Source organism: Carcharodon carcharias, chromosome 30 (genome assembly GCF_017639515.1).
Source record: "Carcharodon carcharias isolate sCarCar2 chromosome 30, sCarCar2.pri, whole genome shotgun sequence".
Classification (NCBI taxonomy): Eukaryota; Metazoa; Chordata; class Chondrichthyes; order Lamniformes; family Lamnidae; genus Carcharodon; species Carcharodon carcharias.
Genome location: NC_054496.1, coordinates 11,155,265 through 11,178,151, shown reverse-complemented (window position 1 = coordinate 11,178,151; position 22,887 = coordinate 11,155,265). Strand labels below are relative to the sequence as shown.

The 22,887-nt window shown below is 42.6% G+C and overlaps 1 protein-coding gene across 1 annotated transcript in view; it reads left to right on the top strand.

The window, feature by feature from the left end:
• Positions 1 to 22,887, top strand: part of LOC121271164 (complement C3-like) — a 167,518-nt gene that overhangs the window by 27,411 nt on the left and 117,220 nt on the right. Inside the window, exons 7-19 of the mRNA XM_041176924.1 lie at positions 1,178 to 1,248; positions 1,329 to 1,423; positions 7,023 to 7,105; positions 9,485 to 9,572; positions 9,653 to 9,755; positions 10,148 to 10,268; positions 12,515 to 12,630; positions 12,739 to 12,885; positions 13,780 to 13,992; positions 17,840 to 18,043; positions 20,823 to 20,987; positions 22,081 to 22,210; positions 22,737 to 22,808. Of these exons, the coding sequence (XP_041032858.1) occupies positions 1,178 to 1,248; positions 1,329 to 1,423; positions 7,023 to 7,105; positions 9,485 to 9,572; positions 9,653 to 9,755; positions 10,148 to 10,268; positions 12,515 to 12,630; positions 12,739 to 12,885; positions 13,780 to 13,992; positions 17,840 to 18,043; positions 20,823 to 20,987; positions 22,081 to 22,210; positions 22,737 to 22,808 (1,608 nt within the window). The remainder of the gene's footprint in view (positions 1 to 1,177; positions 1,249 to 1,328; positions 1,424 to 7,022; positions 7,106 to 9,484; positions 9,573 to 9,652; positions 9,756 to 10,147; positions 10,269 to 12,514; positions 12,631 to 12,738; positions 12,886 to 13,779; positions 13,993 to 17,839; positions 18,044 to 20,822; positions 20,988 to 22,080; positions 22,211 to 22,736; positions 22,809 to 22,887) is intronic.

The window sequence follows — 22,887 nt, the reverse complement described above, 5'->3', positions numbered from 1 at the left end:
TTATTGGAAAAAAAAGGAAGGGGGAAACAGAAAGGGGGTGGGGATGGGGGAGGGAGCTCACAACCTAAAGTTGTTGAATTCAATATTCAGTCCGGAAGGCTGTAAAGTCCATACTTGGAAGATGAGGTGTTGTTCCTCCAGTTTGCGTTGGGCTTCACTGGAACAATGCAGCAAGCCAAGGACAGACATGTGGGCAAGAGAGCAGGGTGGAGTGTTAAAATGGCAAGCGACAGGGAGGTTTGGGTCATTCTTGCGGACAGACCGCAGGTGTTCTGCAAAGTGGTCGCCCAGTTTACGTTTGGCCCCTTCACTTCCTCTCTCCTCACCGTCCAAGGACCCAAACACTCCTTTCAAGTGAAGCAGCATTTCACTTGCATTTCCCCCAACTTAGTCTACTGCATTCGTTGCTCCCAATGTGGTCTCCTCTACATTGGAGAGACCAAACGTAAACTGGGCGACCGCTTTGCAGAACACCTGCGGTCTGTCCACAAGAATGACCCAAACCTCCCTGTCGCTTGCCATTTTAACACTCCACCCTGCTCTCTTGCCCACATGTCTGTCCTTGGCTTGCTGCATTGTTGCAGTGAAGCCCAACGCAAACTGGAGGAACAACACCTCATCTTCCGACTAGGGACTTTACAGCCTTCCGGACTGAATATTGAATTCAACAACTTTAGGTTGTGAGCTCCCTCCCCCATCCCCACCCCCTTTCTGTTTCCCCCTTCCTTTTTTTTCCAATAAATTATAAAGATTTTCCTTTTCCCACCTATTTCCATTATTTAAAAAAAAACCCCACTAGAGCTATACCTTGAGTGCCCCACCATCCATTCTTAATTAGCACATTCGTTTAGATAATATCACCAACTTTAACTTTAACACCTATGTGTTCTATTGTACTATTGTCGTTGACATCTTTTGATGAGCTGCTTCTATCACTGCTTGTTTGTCCCTACAACCACACCCCCCCCTCCACCTCTCTCTCTCTCTCTATCTCTCCGCCCCCCACACACACACCTTAAACCAGCTTATATTTCAACTCTTTCTTGGACTCGAACTCAAGTTCTGTCGAAGGGTCATGAGGACTCGAAACGTCAACTCTTTTCTTCTTGTATGTAAGCTTACTGTGAAAACAGAAACAGTAATGTGGATTAATTGTTGTTCCCCTTTTTTTCTCCAGTTTTTTACCGTTTGCTTACTGTGAACACTGAACTAAAACCGACCAAAAGAACCGTTCTTGTTGATTTTGTGGTAATGTACATTTTTACAATAATTCAACCAAAATAAGATCTTTTTGGGGATTTTTTTTTACAACAAATCTTTATTTTCAGAATCCACACGATGTTATCATGAAGAGGGATGAAGTATTTGCCAAAGATGATACTGGCATGACTGGAAGCACCTTTAAAATACCTGAGATTGTGAAGTAAGTGCAAGAAGTTCAGGACAGTTGGAACTTGCTGCTGAAGCATAGTGGAGAAACATTTCTTTCATTGTTCATTGACATGGCAGTTCATAGTTCAGAGCCCTTTCATAACAGTGGCTCATACAAAAGATATTAAATGATGTAGTAAGTTGTCAAGCTGGGAATTAAATTTCTCATAGATAATTTTGATGACACTATAGGTGTGAGTAAATGATAATTATGATGATATTCCAATGCCTCATTCCTTGCAAAGTTAGTGCTGGTGGGAATTTTACAATCATTTTATTTTAACTTTAGTACTTGGGTTAAGTTCTCCCAGAGATTGATATGATGAAAGATTTTTATTCTCAAGTGTTTTCTGGTGTTTAAAGTGAAATTTAGTTGTGGCATTCTTCACCCTTGTAATGGAGGTTGCAGTACAAACCAATTTGATCAACTGACGGTTCAGTACTAAATGATTTGATTTACTCTTTGGAAAACCTCACTCACACTACCATTTCATGAAAGTAGTGTGGAAAGTTTTGTTGGTTTTCCTACAATCCCATAACAACAGCAGACAGAGGTCCTTTGAAGTTCTTTGCACCGTATGGATGACATCAGTACATGTGCAGCATGACAGTGGGCATACTTTACTGAAATATCGTACAGTATTTTGCAGAGTTTGTTCGCTGGAGCCATTCTGTCCCAAGCACGAATTGTCCTATCGTACTCAAAAAGTTTGAGATCATTTTTGAGTTCAAGTGTGCTCAATGCGCTCGATTACAAATTGACATAAAAAGTTCTAATTTGGAATTAATTTGACATCAAATTTGATAGTGCACCAGCTATAGTGCACTCAAAACTATCCAGCGTGCTCCAGGCTATTAAATGTGTTCAAAGCTATCCAATACGCTCAGCAACATGCATTAAAGATATTTTTGATAAGCAAGAGGGTGAGAGTTTATTGGGGGTAGGCAGGAATACAAGGTTAAAATCAAATCAACCACGATCTTATTGAATGGGGGAGCAGAGTCAGGCTCCAAGTGGCCTACTCTTGCTCCTAATTCAATGTTTGTAAAAATACAAGGAAATTAATTGCTTAAATAAAATCCAAATTTATTCAGTTTTATCTTTAGTTCAAAAATTGTTCTGCTATACAAAACATATGTGACAGCACCACCAGAAACCCATTAGTTCTTCATTCATTTTAGTCTCAGGACCCATACTTTCCACCCACCCACCCCTCAGGTCTCAGGGTCTAAATTCTCCCCCCTCCTCCAGTCTCAAAGTCTAAACTCTCTCCTTCCAGTCTCCAAATTCTCCACATGCCCTTTCCCTCCAGTCCCCAATCTCTTCACCCCCTGCCTTCTCCTGCCAGTTTCCAATCTAGGAGAGTGGTGGAAAAAGGAAGGAGAGGGGAGGGGAAAGCGGGGAGGCAAAAGGGGAAGAGGGGAGGCAAAAGGGGAGTGGGGGAGGGGGAACAGGAGAGAGGGGAGGGCAAAAGGGGAGACAGGGGAGGGCAAAGGGGGAGGGGGTAGGGAATGGAGGAGAGGGAAGGGAAGGGGGGAGAGGAGAGGGGGAGAGGGGAAGCAAAAGGGGAGGGGGGAGAGGGAGGGGAAAGAGAGGAAAGGGAGGGGAAAGGGGGAGAGGGGAAGGGAAGGAGGGGAGGGCAAAAGGGAGGGTGGGTAGGGGAAAGGGGGGATAGGGGAGGGCAAAGGGGGGAAGGGAAAGGGGAGCGAGGTGGGGAAAGAGCAGAGGGGAAAAGGGGAGGGAGAGGGGAAAAGGGGAGGGAGAGGGGAAAAGGGGAGGGAGAGGGGAAAAGGGGAGGGAGAGGGGAAAAGGGGAGGGGAAAGGGGAGAGGAGAGGGGAGGGGAGAATGGAGGGGAAGGGGGTAGAGGGGAGGGGAATGGGGAGAGGGGAGGGGAAAGGGGTCAGAGAGTATGGGAAGGGGAGTGGGAGGGGAAGGGGGGAGTGGGGAGGGGAAAGGGGGAGGGGAGAGGGGAGGAGAGGGGAAGGGAAATGGGGAGGGGCAGAGGGGAGGGGGAGAGGGGAGGGGGAGAGGAAGGGGGAGAGGGGAGAGAGGAGGGGAAGGGGGAGGGGAGGGAAAGGGGGGAGGAGGGGAAAGGGGGAGGAGGGGATGGGGGCAGGGGAGGGAAAGGGGGAAAAGGGGGAGAGGAGGAAAAAGGGGAAAGGTGAAGGGAAATGGGGAGGGGGGAGTGGAAGGGGAGAGCAGAGAGGAGAGTGGGAGGGGAAGGGGGGAGAGGGAGTAGGAGAGGGGAGAGGAAGGTGGTGTAGGGGAAGGCAAAGAGGAGGGAGAGGGGAGATGAAAGGGGGTGTGAGGAGAGGGGAAAGGGGAGGGGGAGGAGAAAGGGGAATGGGAAGGGGGAAAGGGGGAGGGGAAAGGGGGAGAGGGAGGGGAGGGGGCAAAGGCGAGGGGGGGAGGGGAGGGGGAGGGAGAGGGGGGAGGGGGAGGGATAGGGGGAGGGAGGGGGGAGGGGAGAAGGGGAGGGGAGGGGGAGGGGGAGGGAGAGTGGAGAGGGGGGAGGGAGAAGGGGAGGGCGAGGGAGAGGGGAGGGGGAAGGGGAGGGGGAGGGAGAGGGGAGGGGAGGGGGAGGGGGAGGGAGAGTGGAGAGGGGGAGGGAGAAGGGGAGGGCGAGGGAGAGGGGAGGGGGAGGGGGAGGGAGAGGGGAGGGGGAGGGGGCGGGAGAGGGGAGGGGGAAGGGGAGGGGGAGGGAGAGGGGAGGGGGGGGGAGGGAGAGGGGAGGAGGGAAGGGGAGGGGGAGGGAGAGTGGAGGAGGGAAGGGGAGGGGGAGGGAGAGGGGATGAGGGAAGGGGAGGGGGAGGGAGAGTGGAGGGGGGGGAGGGAGAAGGGGAGGGGGGAGGGAGAGGGGAGGGGGAGGGGGAGGGAGAGGGGAGGGGGAGGGGGCGAGGGAGTGGGGGAGGGGGAGTGGGGAGGGGGGGAGGTGAAAGCAGCGTGGAGAGAGGGAGGGGAAAGCGGGAGAGGGAAGGGGGCAAAGGGTGGAGGAGAGAGGGGGTGGAAAAAGAGGGAAAAGGACAAGGGGAAGGAGAAAAAGGGGAATGGGCAATGGGGGAGGGGAAACCGGGGAGGGGCAAAGGAGGAGGGTAGAAAGGGTGAAGGGGAGGGGGTAAAGGGGGAAGGGAATGGGAATTAGAAGGAGAAGGGAGGGGAGGGGAACAGGAGCAGCCGGGGGGGGGGGGTGCGAGAGAGGATTGGCAAAATAGAGAGGGAGTTTCGGTGAGAGAGGAAGAGAACTGCTGCAATCTGTGGGAAGGTAAAAATGGGCCTTTTTTCTGGTTTGCATTTACCTTGATAAGTCTAAGGATCCAAAAGATTGAAAGACCTTTGTGCCGGGATTTTCTGGCCCCACTAGTGGCGGACCCCCAACGTTGCTGGGGCCAGAAAATCCTGCCCTCCATTTTAAACACTCAGGCCTGGATTTTTCCCACAGTTTTCAGGATTCCAACGTTCGTGTTAAATAGGAGTCAGAAATCTGCATTGTGGAGAAAGCGGTCTGTGATTTGTCCTGGATATTTAAAGCCCATTTAACTTATTTGACCAATCTTTTGATCATATGACCTAACACTGCCTTAAGTCAGCTCACCCTACCTGAGAAGTGTAACTTTTGAAAGTTTTGTGGAGTGGGCGGGGGATGTGTGGGCAGAAGAAAATTTCTCTGGGGTGGGGGGTTTTGTGGAGTGCGGAAAAAAATTGCTTGGGGGCTGCTGGCGGAGGAGAAAATTGCTTCGGGGGGCAAGGTGGGGGAGCAGCCGCAAACCAGATGGGAGGGGGCAGGCGTGCCGAAGAGCTGGGGGGCCGGCTGGTTAGGTTGTGCTGTTGAGTTATAAAGAAAAACATAAAAGTATCTTGTCAAAACAGGGTCTGCTTTTTCCACAGTTAGCTTGGTTTATGATGTTTGAAGCTGCAAATTCAGACTTATGGAAAATAATCTCTATGATTGTTTATGGTGTCCAAATGCTTAAGTGATGTTGCTAATCGCAAATGTTTGAGTGCAGTGATTTGGGGCAATTGATGATATTGATGTCAGTTACAATACTTGTAATGTTAAATGATGGCTAAATGATTGTTTTTGAGTGCAATTGATGCCAAATGTTAGCTAAATGATTGCTTTTGAGTGCAGTTGATATCAAATGAGTGCTGTTGAATGCAAATGATATCAAACTTTTTAGGTAGGGATTGAAGAAGGCAACAGTTCCAAATCAAGCAAATCCACATCTGGATGGTACTGCATGTTATGCGCATCATAATTTAATGCATGAAGGGCTGGAAGAGATTTAAAATACTTGCTCTCAGACTAATTTTTGGATTTGCAGAAACATGAGTTTGAAGTATATCATACATAAAGGGTACAATAGTAATGGAATTGATCTGTCCAGAATTGCACAAAATATCTTAAATATCATTTAAATTTGGATTTTTCTGTAATTGTGAATGGAGGAGATGAGTTTAGAGATGGATGATAACTAGAGCGGCAAGAGGAGAAAAGTGAGCCTGAGAGGCAGCAGTGATGGGATTAAAAAAGCGAGTCTGAGAGGGAGCTGTGCGAGAATGGTGGGAGGATAAAAGAGCGAGCCTGAGAGGGAACTTTGAGAGGATATAAGAGTGACCCTGAGATGGAGTAATATGAGACAGTCTGTGGGTTCACAACTGATCGACTGTGTTCTAAAGAAAATCAAGGTGACGTCACAGGGAAGAAGGTAAGTGATTGGTGAGTATTTTTCTCTTCTCTCTAGGGTATTCTTTCAAATTAGGAGTTGGGAAATTAAAAATCAGGTTAGTATATCAGTAAGTGAATTAGCAGGTCTAGAGGTATTCATTTAAATTAATAGCTTAAAGAGGTGCTAACTGGGGACAGGGCTTTTTTTTAACATCCTGGATGGACCTGTGAGCCCTGTTGGTTGTAATCCCACACCATATAGGAACTTCAAGACATTTCACAGAGTCTACTCCTGCCCACCCCACTTCTTCCTTCTGGCTTCCTGAAAATAAAATCTCCCCAAAATTCACTTTGAACTCAATTCCATGACCTAATGTGTATTGGAAGATGGCCATATTGGCCCATTTTAATTTTCCAGACTTGTAGCTCTTGCCCATTTCCCCCATTCCAGGTGGGAAATGGACCGTTTTCCTGCTAATAACGTCCAGCTGTTAAAATAACTTGTGCCTGATTTCTGCAGCATCATCTGAGTTTCCCAGAGTTATAATCATGGTTAATTATCTCAACCTCTTGGTGTGCTACTGATTCATAACTTGAAATAATTTCTGTATATCATTTGGGATTTCTCAGCGTGGTTAAGATAGAAAAGGGAGGTGAGACATCCCCAACAAAAATGGATTCCATTTATAAATTATATTTCTTTGAATAATTGAAAGCATCTGTTGATTTTGGATTTTATTGCTCAGTGTGGCTTTAAGCTTTAAACAAAACCTGATGACAGTTCATATTGTCTTGGGATTCATGGGGGAGTATATTTTGATTAAACATAAATTTTAAAATCGCTATTAATGATAGTTTTGACATATATACAATGAATAAAGAAAGGATTTCAAATAAAATTACTTAACTAATATATTTTCCAGTATTGGAGTGTGGAAGATTGCTGCAAGTTACAAGGAGGCCAGTCACATAAATTACACAACTGAATTTGAGGTCAAGGAATATGGTGAGGAAATTTAGCTATTGTATTAGTCTATTATTTCTCTGTCCTAACTGGTTTCATAAAATGAATATTGAAAGCAAAGCATTTCTTGGCATAGTTTTAAATAAACCAATAGGTTAACATTTGGAAAATCTGGCTCTTATAGTTGTATTTCTGTAAAATTTAGTGCAGAATATTCCAGCGTATGGTGCTAAATTGATTTGTATTGATTTTTTGGTTGGACATTAAGACCAATATGTTGGCTGAAAGTATTTGGATCTATTCTTAATGTGCGAGTGGATCCCTTCCTCCCCATGATGATGCTCACAAGTGCAGTGGAATTTAATGCCTTCCTCCATGGTGAGATTGATGGTGGGGAGGGAGGGGGTGCACTAATCAGGCCAGGTGGGTGGGGGGGTGGGGGGGTGGGGGGTGGTGTGCCCTGCTGCCTCCCCACCTCCACCCCAATTAAGCCTTTGGCAGGAAGGCCCATGGACGGTCAATTCCTGCCCCACCACCAATTGAGGCCCTTAATTTATGCCCACTCAAAGGCCTCATCCCATCACAGCTGGGATTAACCCAGTGACAGGTGAGGGCCTCACATGCGGGAGCATGACAGGCAAACCCATGTGGGGTTGCTAACAGGCTCTTGGGGGACCCTCATTTAAAGGCATCAGTGTCTGATCAAGGGACCCAGCACCAGGAAGCAGGGACCCGCTGAGGGCCCACCCCACTGTGCTTACTGCCAACCCCTTCACCCACCTCGTCCCTACTGCCCCCCTCCTGTCATCACTCATCTGTGGTCTGGGACCCAGTGATCATCTAAGCCTTAGGGGGTGGGGGTGGTGGTGTTGTACCATCAACAGCCTTCACCTCACCTGTTCAATAGAACTGCTGGCCTCTGTTTCCACCATTAAATCCAGCCATTAGTGTCAGGCCAATAGCAATGTTGTGATGTTTGACAGATGTCCCCACTCAGCTCAAGAAGCCATTGTTCTCGCACTGTACTGAAGTCATAGCCCCTACCACTCCTCAGAAACACAATGAGAAATCTAGTTTCTTCTTATTCTGTGCTTGTGATATTATTATGTCATATTTGTAACGTCACATTTGAGTGCCTTCAATATGTGCTGATTTCCATTGATAACACATCTCTTCCACCATTGCAGATAATAGTGGTTAAACACTCTAAAGGACTTCTGCTTGATTCAGAACATCGGAATAGGAGGAGTCCATTAAGCCCCTCAAGCCTGTTCTGTTATTCAATTTAATCATGACTAATCTGTAATTCAGCTCACCTTGGTTCCATATCCCTCATTAATCTCAGTTTTAATAATTTTCAGTTAGCCTAATTGAACAGCTTTTGAGGAGACATTTCCAGTTTTCATTACCTTTTGAATGAATAAATGCTTCTTGACATCACCCCTGAATAGCCCCTCTCTAATTTTAATGCTATGACCTCTTATTCTGGACTCCCTAGTATTTTACTATATTATCTTTACTATATCTATATTATTGCTAGCGTTTATCTTTATCTTCTCTACCAACATCATTAATCATCTTCAATACCTCAATTAGACCTCCCATATCAAAAAATATTCACGTTACTAAGAAGCTGATGAGTGTATACCAAGATACTATTAAATAGTTCAATATTGTTATTCTTAAAAATAATTTCTAGCAACTTTAAATTGGATTACTCAGCTGATAGGACATCTGGACAAACCATAGAAAATTTATGGCATAATCTTTCATAGCCAGTCAGCCCACCGTGTCTGTGCTGGCTTAAATTCCATGGGCTGCCATGGTGGGACTTGAACCTGTTACCCCAGAGTATTAGCCTGGGCCTCTGGATTACTAGCTCAAGTGACACTACCATTATGCCACCACCTCCCCCAATAAATCAAAGCATAATTTTTAATTGAAAGAGAAAAGAGGAAGTATTACGATCCTTTTTGCTACCTGATTGCGTGGCTCATGGATTATTGCTTTTGTGATTATGCAATTAATTTTATTGGTGATCTGTAAACTAACTAGCACAATGTCAAGCAAATTTGGGCACAATTTCCAGATTGCACCAAAGCAGGAACTCTATCTGATAATCTAGGCAAACTCTTCAGACAGGTGATGCTGTATTGATTTCTATAAAATATGATGTTACACAGGTCTGCATTCTTGAATTGATGTAAAAGGTTCTGTCAAACTAGTTGAAGAAGTTCAGAGGAATTTTCTTGGTTTTCTGGCCAACATTTCTTAACGAACACCGTCAAAAACATTGTCTGGTCGTTCTTTCTATTGCTGTGGTGTATGTAAATTGACTGCAATGTTCAAACATGTTAACAGCATGAGAGTCAGGCAATTATAATGTTTTAAATGTTGTTTTAACTTGGTTTTTTTTGTTAGTGCTACCGAGCTTTGAAGTTATCGTGGAGTCAGAAAAGCATTTTTTCTACATTGATGATATTAAATTGGATGTTTCAATCACTGCAAGGTTGGTGAATTCTTCTATCTGAGAACAGGCTTGGTAGAGTGTTTGTTTCTATGATATTTTAACTTTTTTTTTCATTTTAGATTCACTTATGGAAAACCTGTTGAGGGTCGTGCATTTGTTCTATTTGGAATAATGAAGGATGGTGAAAAGATAAACATTCCATCATCACTTAAATCAGTAGCTGTAAGTAAAAAGCAAAAGATTCCTGAAATATTAGAAATTTGGGATATGACAAATGAAAAATCTTTGTAGTATTGAAGAATTAGCTAAGTGAGAAAGTAATTGCTTTCTTTGTGAGGAAACCCTTCAATAATGAAGGGTAGTTATTTTTGTTTGTTAATAGCTGTTCATTTTGCATGACAGTTATTTAATTTTTTGAACTATGTAGTTATAAGCTTTAAAATTAGGGCCTAGAAAGTCAATCATATTGTGCTAATTTTTCAGGTGTTAAACGTTCACTATCCAGTGTGCATTGAACTTCATAGTTTCGCAAGGTGCACAGCAGAACACTGGAAAACATAGGGTCCCTACACTTATTGGAGAACTCTTTCCTGCTCTAAATGATTTAATTTCAGATTACAGATGGGCAAGGACACACTTCGCTGACAAGTGGAGCTTTGAAAACCAGCTTTCCAAACATTCAAGAACTTGTGGGGTGTTCGATCTACATTACTGCTAGTGTTATAACACATACAGGTGTGTAAATACCGTGTATCCTTTAGTTAAAGAGCATCTTGTACATGAATTGAAGGTTTGTAAAAAAGATTGACTTATTCCATTAGTATTTCTGTTTATCTAAGTAATCAATCCATATGTGTCTGTTGTAATGGTTTTATCTTGAGAACATAACAAATAGGAGCTGGAGTAGGCCATTTGGGCCCTTGGAGTCAGCTCCTCCATTCAGTAACATCATGACTGACCTCCAACATCAACTCCATCATGTCCTATGCCTATATTCTCCCATTACCTTAGTATCCAAAGGTATATCAATCTCTTTCCTGAATATACTCAATGATTGAAAATCCGCAGTAGAGAAATCCAAACATTCACAACGCTTTGAATGAAGAAATTTCTCCTCATCTCAGACCTAAATGGCAGATCACTTATTTGACACTATGGCCTCAGAGAATTTTCTTCCTGCTGGGTTGGCTGGTCAGGATCAGGCACGGGCGGGTGCGGAGCCGATCACCACTTGTGATCGGCTGTGCACCACCACTTTATGTGGGCAGGCCAATTAAGACCCGCCCAGCGTGACGCATGGCCGGTAGTGCTCAGCGTTACTTCTGCGGGGAGGAGGGAGAGTCAGGGCCTGCGCTCTTTTGCGCATGTGTGCAAAAGAGCACAGAAATCTCCCTAAGGCATGGAGCAGCCTCAGGGAGATTAAGTTCATGCTGGAAGTTTGAAAAGAGGAAGGTTAAAATTATTCAGACATGTCCCCACATGAGCCGGGACATGTTTATGAAATGTGTAAAATGTATTTATTTATTTAATAAAGCCTTCAGGAAACCTCATCCCACCCTTGGATGAGGTTTCCTGAAAAATACGAAGGCCACTTGGGCTCTTCACCTGCCCCGCCAACCTTAAGGTTGTTAATTATCTGAATTGGTTTTTTATTGGCCTTAACAGGCCTTTGACAGTTCGGCAGGCGTGCAACCACAGCTGGCACGTGCCCGCTGAATGAAAGATCTGAATGATGCGCAGTGACATCAGGACACACACCTAACGTCACCGCGCGTCATCTTACGTGTTGGCGTGTCGGGTCTGTCTCCGCACGCTGATGTGAAAATTCTGGCCCTGGTTCTAGACACCCCAATCAGAGGAAAACATCTTCATTATCTACCCTCCTGACCCTTAAGAATTGTATATGTTTCAATAAGAGATCACCTCTCAGTTTTCTAAACTCCCAGAGAATACAGACCTGATCTACTTAATTTCTGGTCATAGGGCAATCCCCTTTTGTAATGGGTAGATTTTCCACTTGTTGACACCAGTAGTATCTGTACAAACTAGTCGTAATTGGTTGAAACTGTGCAAAAGATTGGGAAAATTTAAACTTCAGTGAGTTGTGCTCAGTTATGTTTTCTACCGGCTTTTACACTAGTTGAAAATTCAGTTCACCTGGAACAGGCCCTGCTAAATCTGATCACATTAGATTCTACTAATTGTGTGGCTTTGGGAATACTCTTCAAAGTGCGCTCATTTTCTTAGGTGTACAGGCACCAGTAGGCATGTTTAAAAAGTTTTTTTTTTCATTTGCTGTTGGGATGTCAGCAACGCTGGCAGGGCCAGTATTTATGCCTATCCCTAATTGCCCCTAAGAAGGTGATAGCGAGCTGCTTTCTTGAACTGATGCAGTCCATGTGGCTGACTGTTCTGTAGCAGTTTTGCTACAGCTGAGTTGCTTGTTAGTCCATCTCGGAGGCAGTCGAGAATGTTCCACATTGCTGAAGATCTGGTGTCATGTATCGGACAGACCAGGTAAGGGTGGTAGATTTCCTCCCCTGAAGGCAATAAGTGAATCAGATGAGTTTTTAACGACAGTCTGATAGATTCATGATCATTATTAATGAGACTAGTATTTATAATTCAGATTTATTAATTAATTGAATTTAAATTTCCTCTGCTACCATGTTGGGATTTGAATTCATGTCTGTGGAGAAGTTTTACTCATAGATTACTTGTCCATTACCAGTGTGCTACTGTCTCCAGTAAAAGTGAAAAAAATATTGAGTTTACAGAGAAACCAATTAGTGTATACCAATGAATCTTTTAAATAATTCAGTATAGGTTCTTTAATTAATTTCTGAGAAATAGAACATCAGTAGCTGCATTTAAATTATGTTACATTTTAGTAAGCGCACAGCAGGGATATTTTACTTCCGGATATAATAAAATGCCTCATACAATTTTCTTTATTTCTATTTTTTTGCTTTATGATACAGGTAGTGACATGGTAGAAGCAGAAAAATCAGGAATAAAAATAGTCACCTCTCCATATACCATATTATTCACAAAGACTTCCAAGTATTACAAGCCTGGAATGCCATTTGATCTAATGGTACAAATATACCTGCTTACTTCGTCTTTGCTTTCTATTCCTAAAGTTAAACCTTTGCTTTGAGAGGAATACAATAAAGATTGTTTTTACTGTTCCTTCTTCTCTGAGGTCTATGTAACGAATCCTGATGGTTCACCAGCCAATGGAGTCCCAGTGACAGCCAACAATGACCAGAGCCATTCGAAAACCCAACTTGATGGTGTTGCCAGGCTGACGATAAATACGGTTGGACAGCCACAAAATTTACCCGTAAAAGTGAGCACATTTAATATGGATTCATAGAATAATCCAACACAGAAGATACCTTCCAGCCTACTGTGGCTGTAGCTCTTTGAAAGAATCATCCGTTTGTCCCATGCATCCTGCTTTTTCCCCTAGCCCTACAAATTATTTCTCTTCATGTATATATTTGATGCCCTTTTTGAATGTTATCATTGAACCTGCTTCCAGCAGCCTTTCAGGAAGTGCATCCATATCATAACTACTCATGGCATAATAGAAGGGTCTCATGTTGTCTCTGGTACCTTCACCAATTATGATACATCTGTATCCTCAGATTACCAACCCTACTGCCAATGGGAACAATTGCTCATTACTTTATCAAAACCCTTCATATTTTAAACACATCTATTAACTCTCCCCTTAACCTCCTCTGCTCAAAGGAGAATATTCAAAGCTTTATTACATTTTGCACCGTGAACGATCTAACGAACTATTGCAATATGGATTTACTTTGAAGACTTCACTTACATTGTATAATATTGCCCTTAGAAAATAACGTGTCATAAATGCACTTGGGCTCCTGATTCATTTCCTATAATGGAACTTTTAAAGAATGAGGGAATTCCAGAAATTTGGACTGTGATAGCGAAGGCGTGGCCAGCAGTAGCGGAGTAATTAAAACCAGGGATGATCAGGAGGCCAGAATTGGAGGAATGCAGAAATCGCGGATGGTGTACCAACCTACTTCCTGCTGATTTTATCCTTGATATCAGAAATTAACCTTATTCTCATAAATGTTTGCTATGTTTTCATTGTTACTAACTAACTAGTAAAGCCGTGTTGCTTTATAAATCATGTGCATATTGGCATTTACTCAATGGCTTCAGTTTAAGTTTCTTGTTTTTAAAAATTTTTTTCCTCTTATAGGTCGAAACAACTGTTGCCAACACTCCTAAATCTCGACAGGCCTCTGCAAGTATGGTGGCAGAACCATATAAGACGCAATATGGTTCAACGAACTACTTGCACATTGGCATTCAACCAGTAGAGCTAAGTCCAGGAAATAATTTGGTAGTTAATCTCAATCTCCGAAATGACAATACAGGAACCCAGAACAAGATAAAGTACTTTACCTACATGGTATGTTCTCTGTATGCCAATCATGTCTTATTGTTTTGACATTTATAAAGAGGCAGTTCAAGGATCTTCGGTAAAAAAATCAATTGTGGAGTGAGAAGAGGTTATTCTGACCACTGAGACCATTCTGTCCACCCAGTTATGTCCACTTCTCATGCATGGGTTTTACTAACCTCGCTGAAAAAAGAGACATGTTGAAGCTTTTCGTCTTGCACTCATCAGGGCACTTCGCAAGGATACCAATATAAGAGGAAAACAACAATTTATAATGGTTGGCAAGTGGACTCTGATCAGCGCTCTCTTCACATACGGTGTAAATTGTTGTTTTCTCCTTATATTGGCATTCTTGTGAAGTGCCCAGATGAGTGCTCACTGACGGAAGCTAGCAGATGGCCCTCTGGGTTGAACCTGACTGTGAGGTGTACACACATGAGATAGACATCTCCCAGCTTGTGTTTGATGCTTTCCCACAGCTTCTTGTCACAATTGGGTGAGACAAAAAACCCTAATCATTTGAGTTCGAAAAGGCCATTGATTGCTTAGCAAGCAGAAAGGCTACCCACAAGGATGGAATCCCAGCCAAATTGCTCAAGCACAGAAAGTCCAATCTACTGCCACACCTTCATGACCTCCCCCCTTATTGGAAAATAGGATCCATTCCACAGGACATGTGTGCACAAAAATCATCACTTTATTCCAAAAGGAGATAGCAATCGCTGCAGGAGTGTCTCACATCTTAGTATCACTGGATCAGCCTTTACTAGGGTTATATTTAGAAGTCTCCATCTACTTGCAGACTGACTACATCCAGAAGCATAGTGCGATTTCTGTGATGGCAGGTCTACAGTGGGCATGATCTTCATACACCATCTACAAGAGAAATGTAGTGGACAGGATATACCATCTTACTTTTGTAGATCTCACTAAAACAAGATTTTGGCTGTCTATTAAAATTGGCTGTCTTCCAAAGCTTCTCAATCTTGTACAGTTTGATGTGACTTTCTCCGACAGTTTCAGGGCGAAAATTAGATATCCTTTTCTCCCTTTCAAACTGGGTGTAAAATTCAATCATATTGTGGTCGCTGTTACCTAGGGGTGCCTTTACTCTGAGGTAATTAATTAATGCTGTCACATTACATAATACCTAGATTTCTTACCTTACATAAGTCTAATATAACCTGCTCTCTGGTTGGTTCCTGCTCTAAGAAACTATTTTGAAGACATCCTATGAACTCCTTATCCAAGCTACTATTGCAAATCTGATTTTTCCAGTATATGTAGATTAAAATCACAATGATTATTGCCATCCCTTGATCACAAGCACCCAATATTCCTTCTTGTATACTTTGTCCTAAATTGTGGTTACTGTTAGGGGCCTGTAGACCACCCCCACTAGTGACGTCTTTCCCCTACTATTCCTCATCTCCACTCAAACTGAGTCTACATCCTGATCTCATGAACCAAGGTCATCTACAGCTATTGTACCAATGCCATCCTTGATCAGCAGTGCTACCCCTTTACCTAGCTTCCTATTCTTCTTGAATACCATATGGCTGTCAATATTCAGGACTCAATCCTGTCATTCTGCAGCCTCAGACCATATTTATTTACTTCAATGTGCGCTTTCAATTAATTCACTTTGTTATGAATGTTACGTGCATTCAGATACAGAACCTTTAGTTTTGTCTTTTTGTTATCTTTGTAACATCTAGTCTTGACTATTGGTGTATTCTTAGGTTTTATTTCTCTGTCCCTTCCTGCTAATCTATGACCCTCATTTCCTATATCACTATTATGGTTTCCTGCCTTGAATCTACCCCTTGCTTTGCCACATTTACCCAGGCTTGATTCCTCACCATCCCTTGTTTAGTTTAAAGCCCTCTCTATTTCCCTAGTTATGCGATTCGCAAGAACATTCATCCCAGCACAGTTCAGGTGTAGACCATTCAAACAGTATGGCCCCCACTTTCCCAGTACTGGTGCTATTGCCCCACAAACCGGAACCCACTTCTCCCACACCAGTCTTTGAGCCATGCATTCATCTCTCTAATATTATTTGCCCTATGCCAATTTATATGTGGCTCAGGTAATAATCCAGAGATTATAACCTTTAAGGTTCTGCTTCTTAATTTGGTACCTAGCTTCTCATACTGATTATGTAGAACCTCCTTCCTTGTCCTGGCTATGTTGTTTTCACCTACATGGAGCATGACAACTGGATCCCCCCCTTCCCACTGCAATTTCCTTTCCAGCCCTGAGCAAATATCCTGAACCCTGGCACCGGGCAGACAACACAGCGTCTGGACTCTCGCTCTTTGCTGCAGAGGTCAATCATCCTCACTATACTGACCCTTACCACCACTACATTACTGTTTGCTCCTCCTACTTGAATGGTTTCCTGTATCATGGTGGCATGGTCAACAAGCTCATCCACCTTGCAGACCTTGCTTTCATTCACACAAGTTGTGAGGACTTCAAACCTGTTTGACAATTGCAAAACTTGAGATTCCTTCACTACTGTCTGCTTGGTCCCATTAGCTGCCTCACTCATGGTCACATCCTCCTGTCCCTCACTGCAGACCGAAACAGATGGCCCTATTCTAAGAAGCGTGACCATCTTTTGGAATGAAGTGCCCAGGTATTTCTCCAACTCACTTATGTTGTGCAGTGGCTTCAGTTCAGCTTCTAGATCAATATTCCTGATCCGCAATTCTTTTTGCTGCTTACATTTTCTGCAGATGTGTTTGTCTTGGATCGCCTTGGTGTCAAAAAGCACCCACATTCCACAGCTGCAACATAACACCTGCCCTGCCAATATTACTTATGTTATTTAGTTAACTTAATTTAATTACTCATTTGATTAACTTAGAATAATTCCTATGTATACAACACCTCTTTCCCTTGTGCATCGAATTCCCACATGAAGCTAATTTGTTGCTTACTCAGTTTCTGTCGCATAGTCCTCCTTCTGCTTGCGCACTCTTTACTAATAGTGCAGCTTGAAAAGCCTATCTCTTTTATTGACCCTCTGTTGAGTCACCTGCCGCAGTAATTAACACCACATAAACCAACTGCTTTCAGGTGGTTGATAGATAACTGCCACTCCAGACAGTTCCCTACTTAACAAGTTAACCTAATTTACCTGAAGTTTAGTACTATGTCAGATCCTGATTCTTAATCTATAGTTAAAACCTGAAAAGGACTTACCAGAACTTACCATGTGAACCTAATTCGCTACTCACTCACTCTCCGTCTCACTCTGGCATAGCCGCATGTCTCCTTGCACACCCCTAACTGATCTGTGTGAGAATCAGTAAGGATGTCCCTTGTGCTGTTAGTGTGTCAGATCCTGATGGCCTTATGAGAGTGTGAGTAAAGATTGAGGAAAAGTTTGACTTAGCCTGGAGAGTGAATGTGATTATTCATCCTCCTTTTGCACTGAATAATGGTCCTTTTCTGGAAAGCATTGGCCCTGACTGCATTGGCGAGGTTGGTAAATGTCTGGCTCCCATCACTGGGGAAAAGTATCTCCCACTGGCCCTCGATTGCCAGGCGGAGTGCTACATCCCTAAGTTGACTTGCCTGTCCTCAGTTCCTTGCAGTAACATGTGTGGCTATCCATTCTTCTTTACTACATGTTTAGAATTTTTAAAACTTAATTAAAATTATGTTGATAGTTTTTAATTCAGATGTTTCCTGGTCAGTGCACTGTTCACTTTCACAGTTATTTCATGTGTTGAGATCACTGAAATCCATATATGCATCCATAGATCTTCAAAATTATTTTTCTACTTTAACCTACTTTTGTCTCTTGACTTACTTTCTCTTTTTTTTTACTTCCTTTAATTAGTTGATAAGCAAAGGAAAGATATTGACAGTTGGACGGCAGCCGAGGGAGTCAGGTCAAATCGTGGTGAACATGCTCATCCCAATCACCCCTAACCTAATACCATCCTTCAGACTGCTGGTTTATTACTATTTGCCAAAGGATGCGCAAACAGAAATCGTTGCCGATTCCATTTGGGTCGATGTGAAAGACACATGCATGGGAAAGGTAAGTCTTTCTGTTTTGTATTTGGTTTGTTTGCTCTGGAATTTGTGCAACATTTTTACTCTGTTTCAGTACTGAGAGGTTAGATGAAGAAAGGAGGGAGACAGAAAAGAGGAAACTATAGGCCAGTTGGCCTAATGTCTGTCATTGGAAAAATTATAGAATCCATTATTATGGAAGTAGTAGCAAGACATTTAGTCAGTCATTATACTATCAGGCAGGGGCAGCACGATTTTATGAAAAGGAAATCGTGTTTGTCAGATTTATTAGAGCTATTTGAAAATGTAACAAGCAGGCTGCTTAAAGGGGACCCAGTGGATGTAGTGAATTTGGATTTCCAAAATACATCGCTATAGTGCCACATAAATAGTTACCACGCAAGATAGGATCTCATGGAGTTGGGGGTAATATATTATCACGGATGGAGGATTGGCTAACTAACAGAGTCGGGAGAAATGGGCCATTTTCAGGTTGACAAATTATAACTAATGGAGTGCCACAGAGTCAGTGCTGGGGCTTCAGCAATTTATGACCAATATCAATGACTTGGATGAAGGGACCAAGTTTATTATAGCCAAATTTGCTGACAATACAAAGATAGGCAGGAAAGCAAATTGTGAGGAGAATACAAAGAGTTAAGCAAGTGGGAAAAAATTTGGCAGATGGAGTATAATGTGGGAAAATGTGAGGTCATCCACTTTGGCAGGAAGAATAGAAAAGGTTAATATTATTTAAATGGAGGGAGGCTACAGAATGTTGCAGTACAGAGGGATTTGGGAGTCCTTGCACATGAATCACAAAATGCAGGTACAACAAGTAATTAGGAAGACAAATTAAATGTTGACCTTTATTTGAAGGAGGATGGAGTATAAAAGTAGAGAAAGTTTTGCTACAACTATATAGGGCATTGCTGAAACTGGACCTAGAGTACTGTGTACAGTTTTGATCTACCTACTTAAGGAGGGATATATTTGCATTGGAAACAGTTCAGAGAAGTTTCACTAGACTGATTCCTGGGATGAAGTGGTTTTTATATGAGGAAAGGTTGAGCAGGTTTGGCCTATACTCATTGAAGTTTAGAAGAATGAGAGGTGATCTTATTTAACTATATAAAATTCTGAGAGGGTTTGATAGGGTTGGTGCTGAGAGGATGTTTCCCCTCAAGGGGGAACCCAGAACTGACAAGTGGGCACAGATTAAAAATAAGGGGTCATCTATTTAAAATGTAGATGAGAAATTTCTGCTCTAAGAGGGTCAGTAAGTTTTGGAATTGTCTTTCACAGAGAGCAGCCAAGGCTGGGTCATTGAATATATCCAAGACTGATTTCTGATTTACAAGAAGATCAAGGGCTATTGGGGCGGCAGCAGGAAAGTGAAGTTAAGGCCACATTCAGATCAGCAATGTCCTTATTGAATGATGGAACAGGCTCGAGTGGCTGAATGGCCTACTCAGGCTTCTATTTCTTTTTTATGTCCTACGTTGCTAGTTCACCAATTATCTTAAATCTGTGTCCTGTGGTTACTCTCCCTCCTGTCCCATCTACTCTCAAAACCTGTCATCATTTTGTACACCTGAAATACTTATTCCTATGCATGCAAGTTTGTATTTTAGCCAATTGTTTAGAAGCTCTTACTGGTTTTACTGTTTCATTACAGTCATGTGATTTATGATTCCAATATCTCAGTATTTGAGCTGAAAATTAACCACAATTGGAAGTTCCACTGAAGTACTAGTCGTCAAGGATTGACTTGGAAAAATAGCTAATGACATGAAGTAACGATTTTCACAGTACTTAGCACTTTTGCTGCACTATGGTGATACATGCTATGAAGTTACTCAAGTATTATTAGGTAGCGCTGCCTGAAAGGGTGGTGAAAGCAGTAAATTTCAAGAGAGAATATGATAAAGGCTGCATTTGTTGCCAATGCTGTGCACGCTCAGTTCTGGTGTTTTATTCTGTCTCATCATTGTGAATGACACCGGCAAACAAATCAAATTCTAGACAGTAGAAGTGAACAGGCTACTCTGTGCAAATCTTACATACTGGAACATTATATGTAATGATAGTTAGAAGTTCAGACCTTTTGAATCCAGACCTGTCAGCAATATTCCCGCCTAACTACAGATTTTTCTCCAACCAGTCAAATCGTTTGCTTCCATTTCAATCTCAGGGAGTGACTGGGAATTCTGGATTTTCCGGAAAAAAGATAGTTCTGTCTGAAATCTGCTCCCAGCAACGGGGCAGGGATTAGTTGATCGGGGGATCACATCTTTCCTGAGAGATGTGAGTGGCTCTGAGAAGAGCCTTTGGGTTCAGAGGTTTGTAGTTTGCTCAGATTGTTTCGCTTCTTTCCTGGCGCTGCTTTCTTAGCCTTTGCTGCTTTCACTTCAGGCTTGGCCTTTGATTTGTCCACTCTTTTGTCGCCTGTAGCATTTTGTCTCTTGTCAAAAAAAGCTGAGTGCAGGGAGTGACATAATTGGATTTGTGCGCATTTGCAGATGGGTATCAGCGACCATCTTGTGTGGCCATATTGCGTTGGTAGGAGACACAGTGTATGATAAATACTTGAAGAGGAGACTTTACAGGGCTATGGAGGAGTGGGACTAATTGGATAACTCAAATGAATGAGGCTGAATGGCCTCCTGTGCTATTTCTTTCTTTGATTCTATAATTTCAGTGTTCCAAATCTAATTTTAGAACCATCAGCAGTGATGTGATACACTGTTCAAAGGTAATCCAGTACTTATGACTATTTCAGACTAACATCCATTTCTTCACAGCTGATAGTGTCTGCTGCAAATAAGCACGATGAAAATAAGATCTACGCACCAGGCAAGCAGTTTCAGCTGAAGCTCACAGGTGACTCTGGGGCAACGGTTGGTCTAGTTGCTGTGGATAAAGCGGTGTTCATACTGAATAAGAAAAATAAATTAACACAGAGAAAGGCAAGTAATTCCCAATATTTTTCTAAGCATTTACCTTTAGGAATTACTGTTGTTAGTTACTAATAGACAAAATCATAAGCCATTTGTGTGATGTTTCTCGGCTAATTGTTTTAAAGAATTCTTTTACCTATTTATTTGAACAAAAGTGGCCAGCAACTGGCCAGATGTGCGCATAGGTTGTTAGGAGATCTAAGCAAGAATAGGGAATAGCAAGAGGGAACTGGAGGTGTTGGGGAGGTGGGTTTGAGGGTTAAGAGTGGGAGGCAGGCAGACTGGGAGTGACCAGTCTGGTAGTACTTACAGTTGGGTGAAAAGTGTGAGGGAAGAAACCAAGATGTATTGTTATTTGTTTTGATTCTCATGAAACTGATGGATGCCCGGGTCCTGCTGCAATGTTCCCTTTAATAAAGTACACTGAGTTTGAAAGTTTCAACAGGGAATGACAAGTTCCATTACTTCCACCAGCACTTGAGAATGTGCCATAGTTTAAATGGTGCAGTTTTTTAGGGCCTGTTCATCAAGGAAGAAGCAGAGGAACATGACTGAGCTAAGATCAATTGTGGACTCACTTCCCATGTGTTGGAACTCAGTGCAAGTGTGACTCTTTTTCACTGTTACACTCAAAAAGCCTTCTTCTGCACTCTGAAAGACATAGTATTTCTGCACAGGTCCTAAGATAGATATGAGAGCTTCACATTGGGCTTCCTTAATCTTACTTTGCATGCTCAAAATTTTGGAAGGAAAGGCAACTGAGATCTTTGTTATGTAAGCTGTCTATGTCTGCCTGACATGAGCTTGAAGAAACAACTTTTTTGAAGTGGTGGTGGCATTGAATGCCTCTGTCACCTCCCTCAAGACACTGTATCCTATCTACTGGTAGAGTATTTCCTGCATTTTCTGTGTTTATTTCAAATTTCCAGCATCCGCTGCATTGTTCCCTCATTTAAGGAAATGACAGCGGGTGGACACAGATTGGCTGGTGGTATTTCTGCTCCACCACTAACCTGCCAACTGGAGGGAAAGTTAGATTGTTAAGGAATCACTTTATCTGCTTGGTTAATTCATGCACCCGCTTTGTGTGCATTCTATGTAGATCTGGGATGTTGTGGAGAAAAATGACATTGGCTGCTCACCTGGAAGTGGTCGCGATGTTTTTGGCGTTTTCTCAGATGCAGGATTAACATTTATAACAACCACTGACATCAAGACTGCTACAAGAACAGGTACTGTTTCCTGGAAGCGCTCAACATATTGAATTAGCTTATGTAACTTGGTGTAAAGGGAAGTCCAGTAATGGTCGAGTTCTATTTGCAGTGATTGTTTAGAGGATGAATGAAATAAATAATAGCTTAATACATTGTTCTGTAATTGTGCTGAAATCTCATGTAGTTTGATTATACATACCTACACTGCACTTATTCCACCTGAATTCCAACTTAAATCTCCCCCCGCCAATTATCGATATCTCCAATATTCGACATTCCAAAAATCACTGCTTTCACCGTTTAAGATCCCCGCTTGAGCCACATGTGCTGCCTGAGTTCCAGCATTTTCTGTTTATGTGCAGATTTCCAGCGCCCACAGTATTTTGCTACTGATAAATTCTCCTGTTAATTCCCTAGGATAATCTGGGGACATTAGGTGCATGCAGTTGTGTTTGTAAAATTCATACTGTGCATCAAGATTGTTTGAAACTGCAGGACTGTAGCTAATATTTTGACATGTATCTATTTCAAATATCTATTACAGAGCTGAAGTGCAAACAGCCAATGATACGTAAACGTCGTTCAACGAGTTTAATGGATGTTAAGGCGGCTAAATGTATGTGTTTCTGATTTAAGAAATAGTGCATTGCAATTAATCACATTTGTAAGGGTCTTTTGGATGGCAGCTTTTTAAA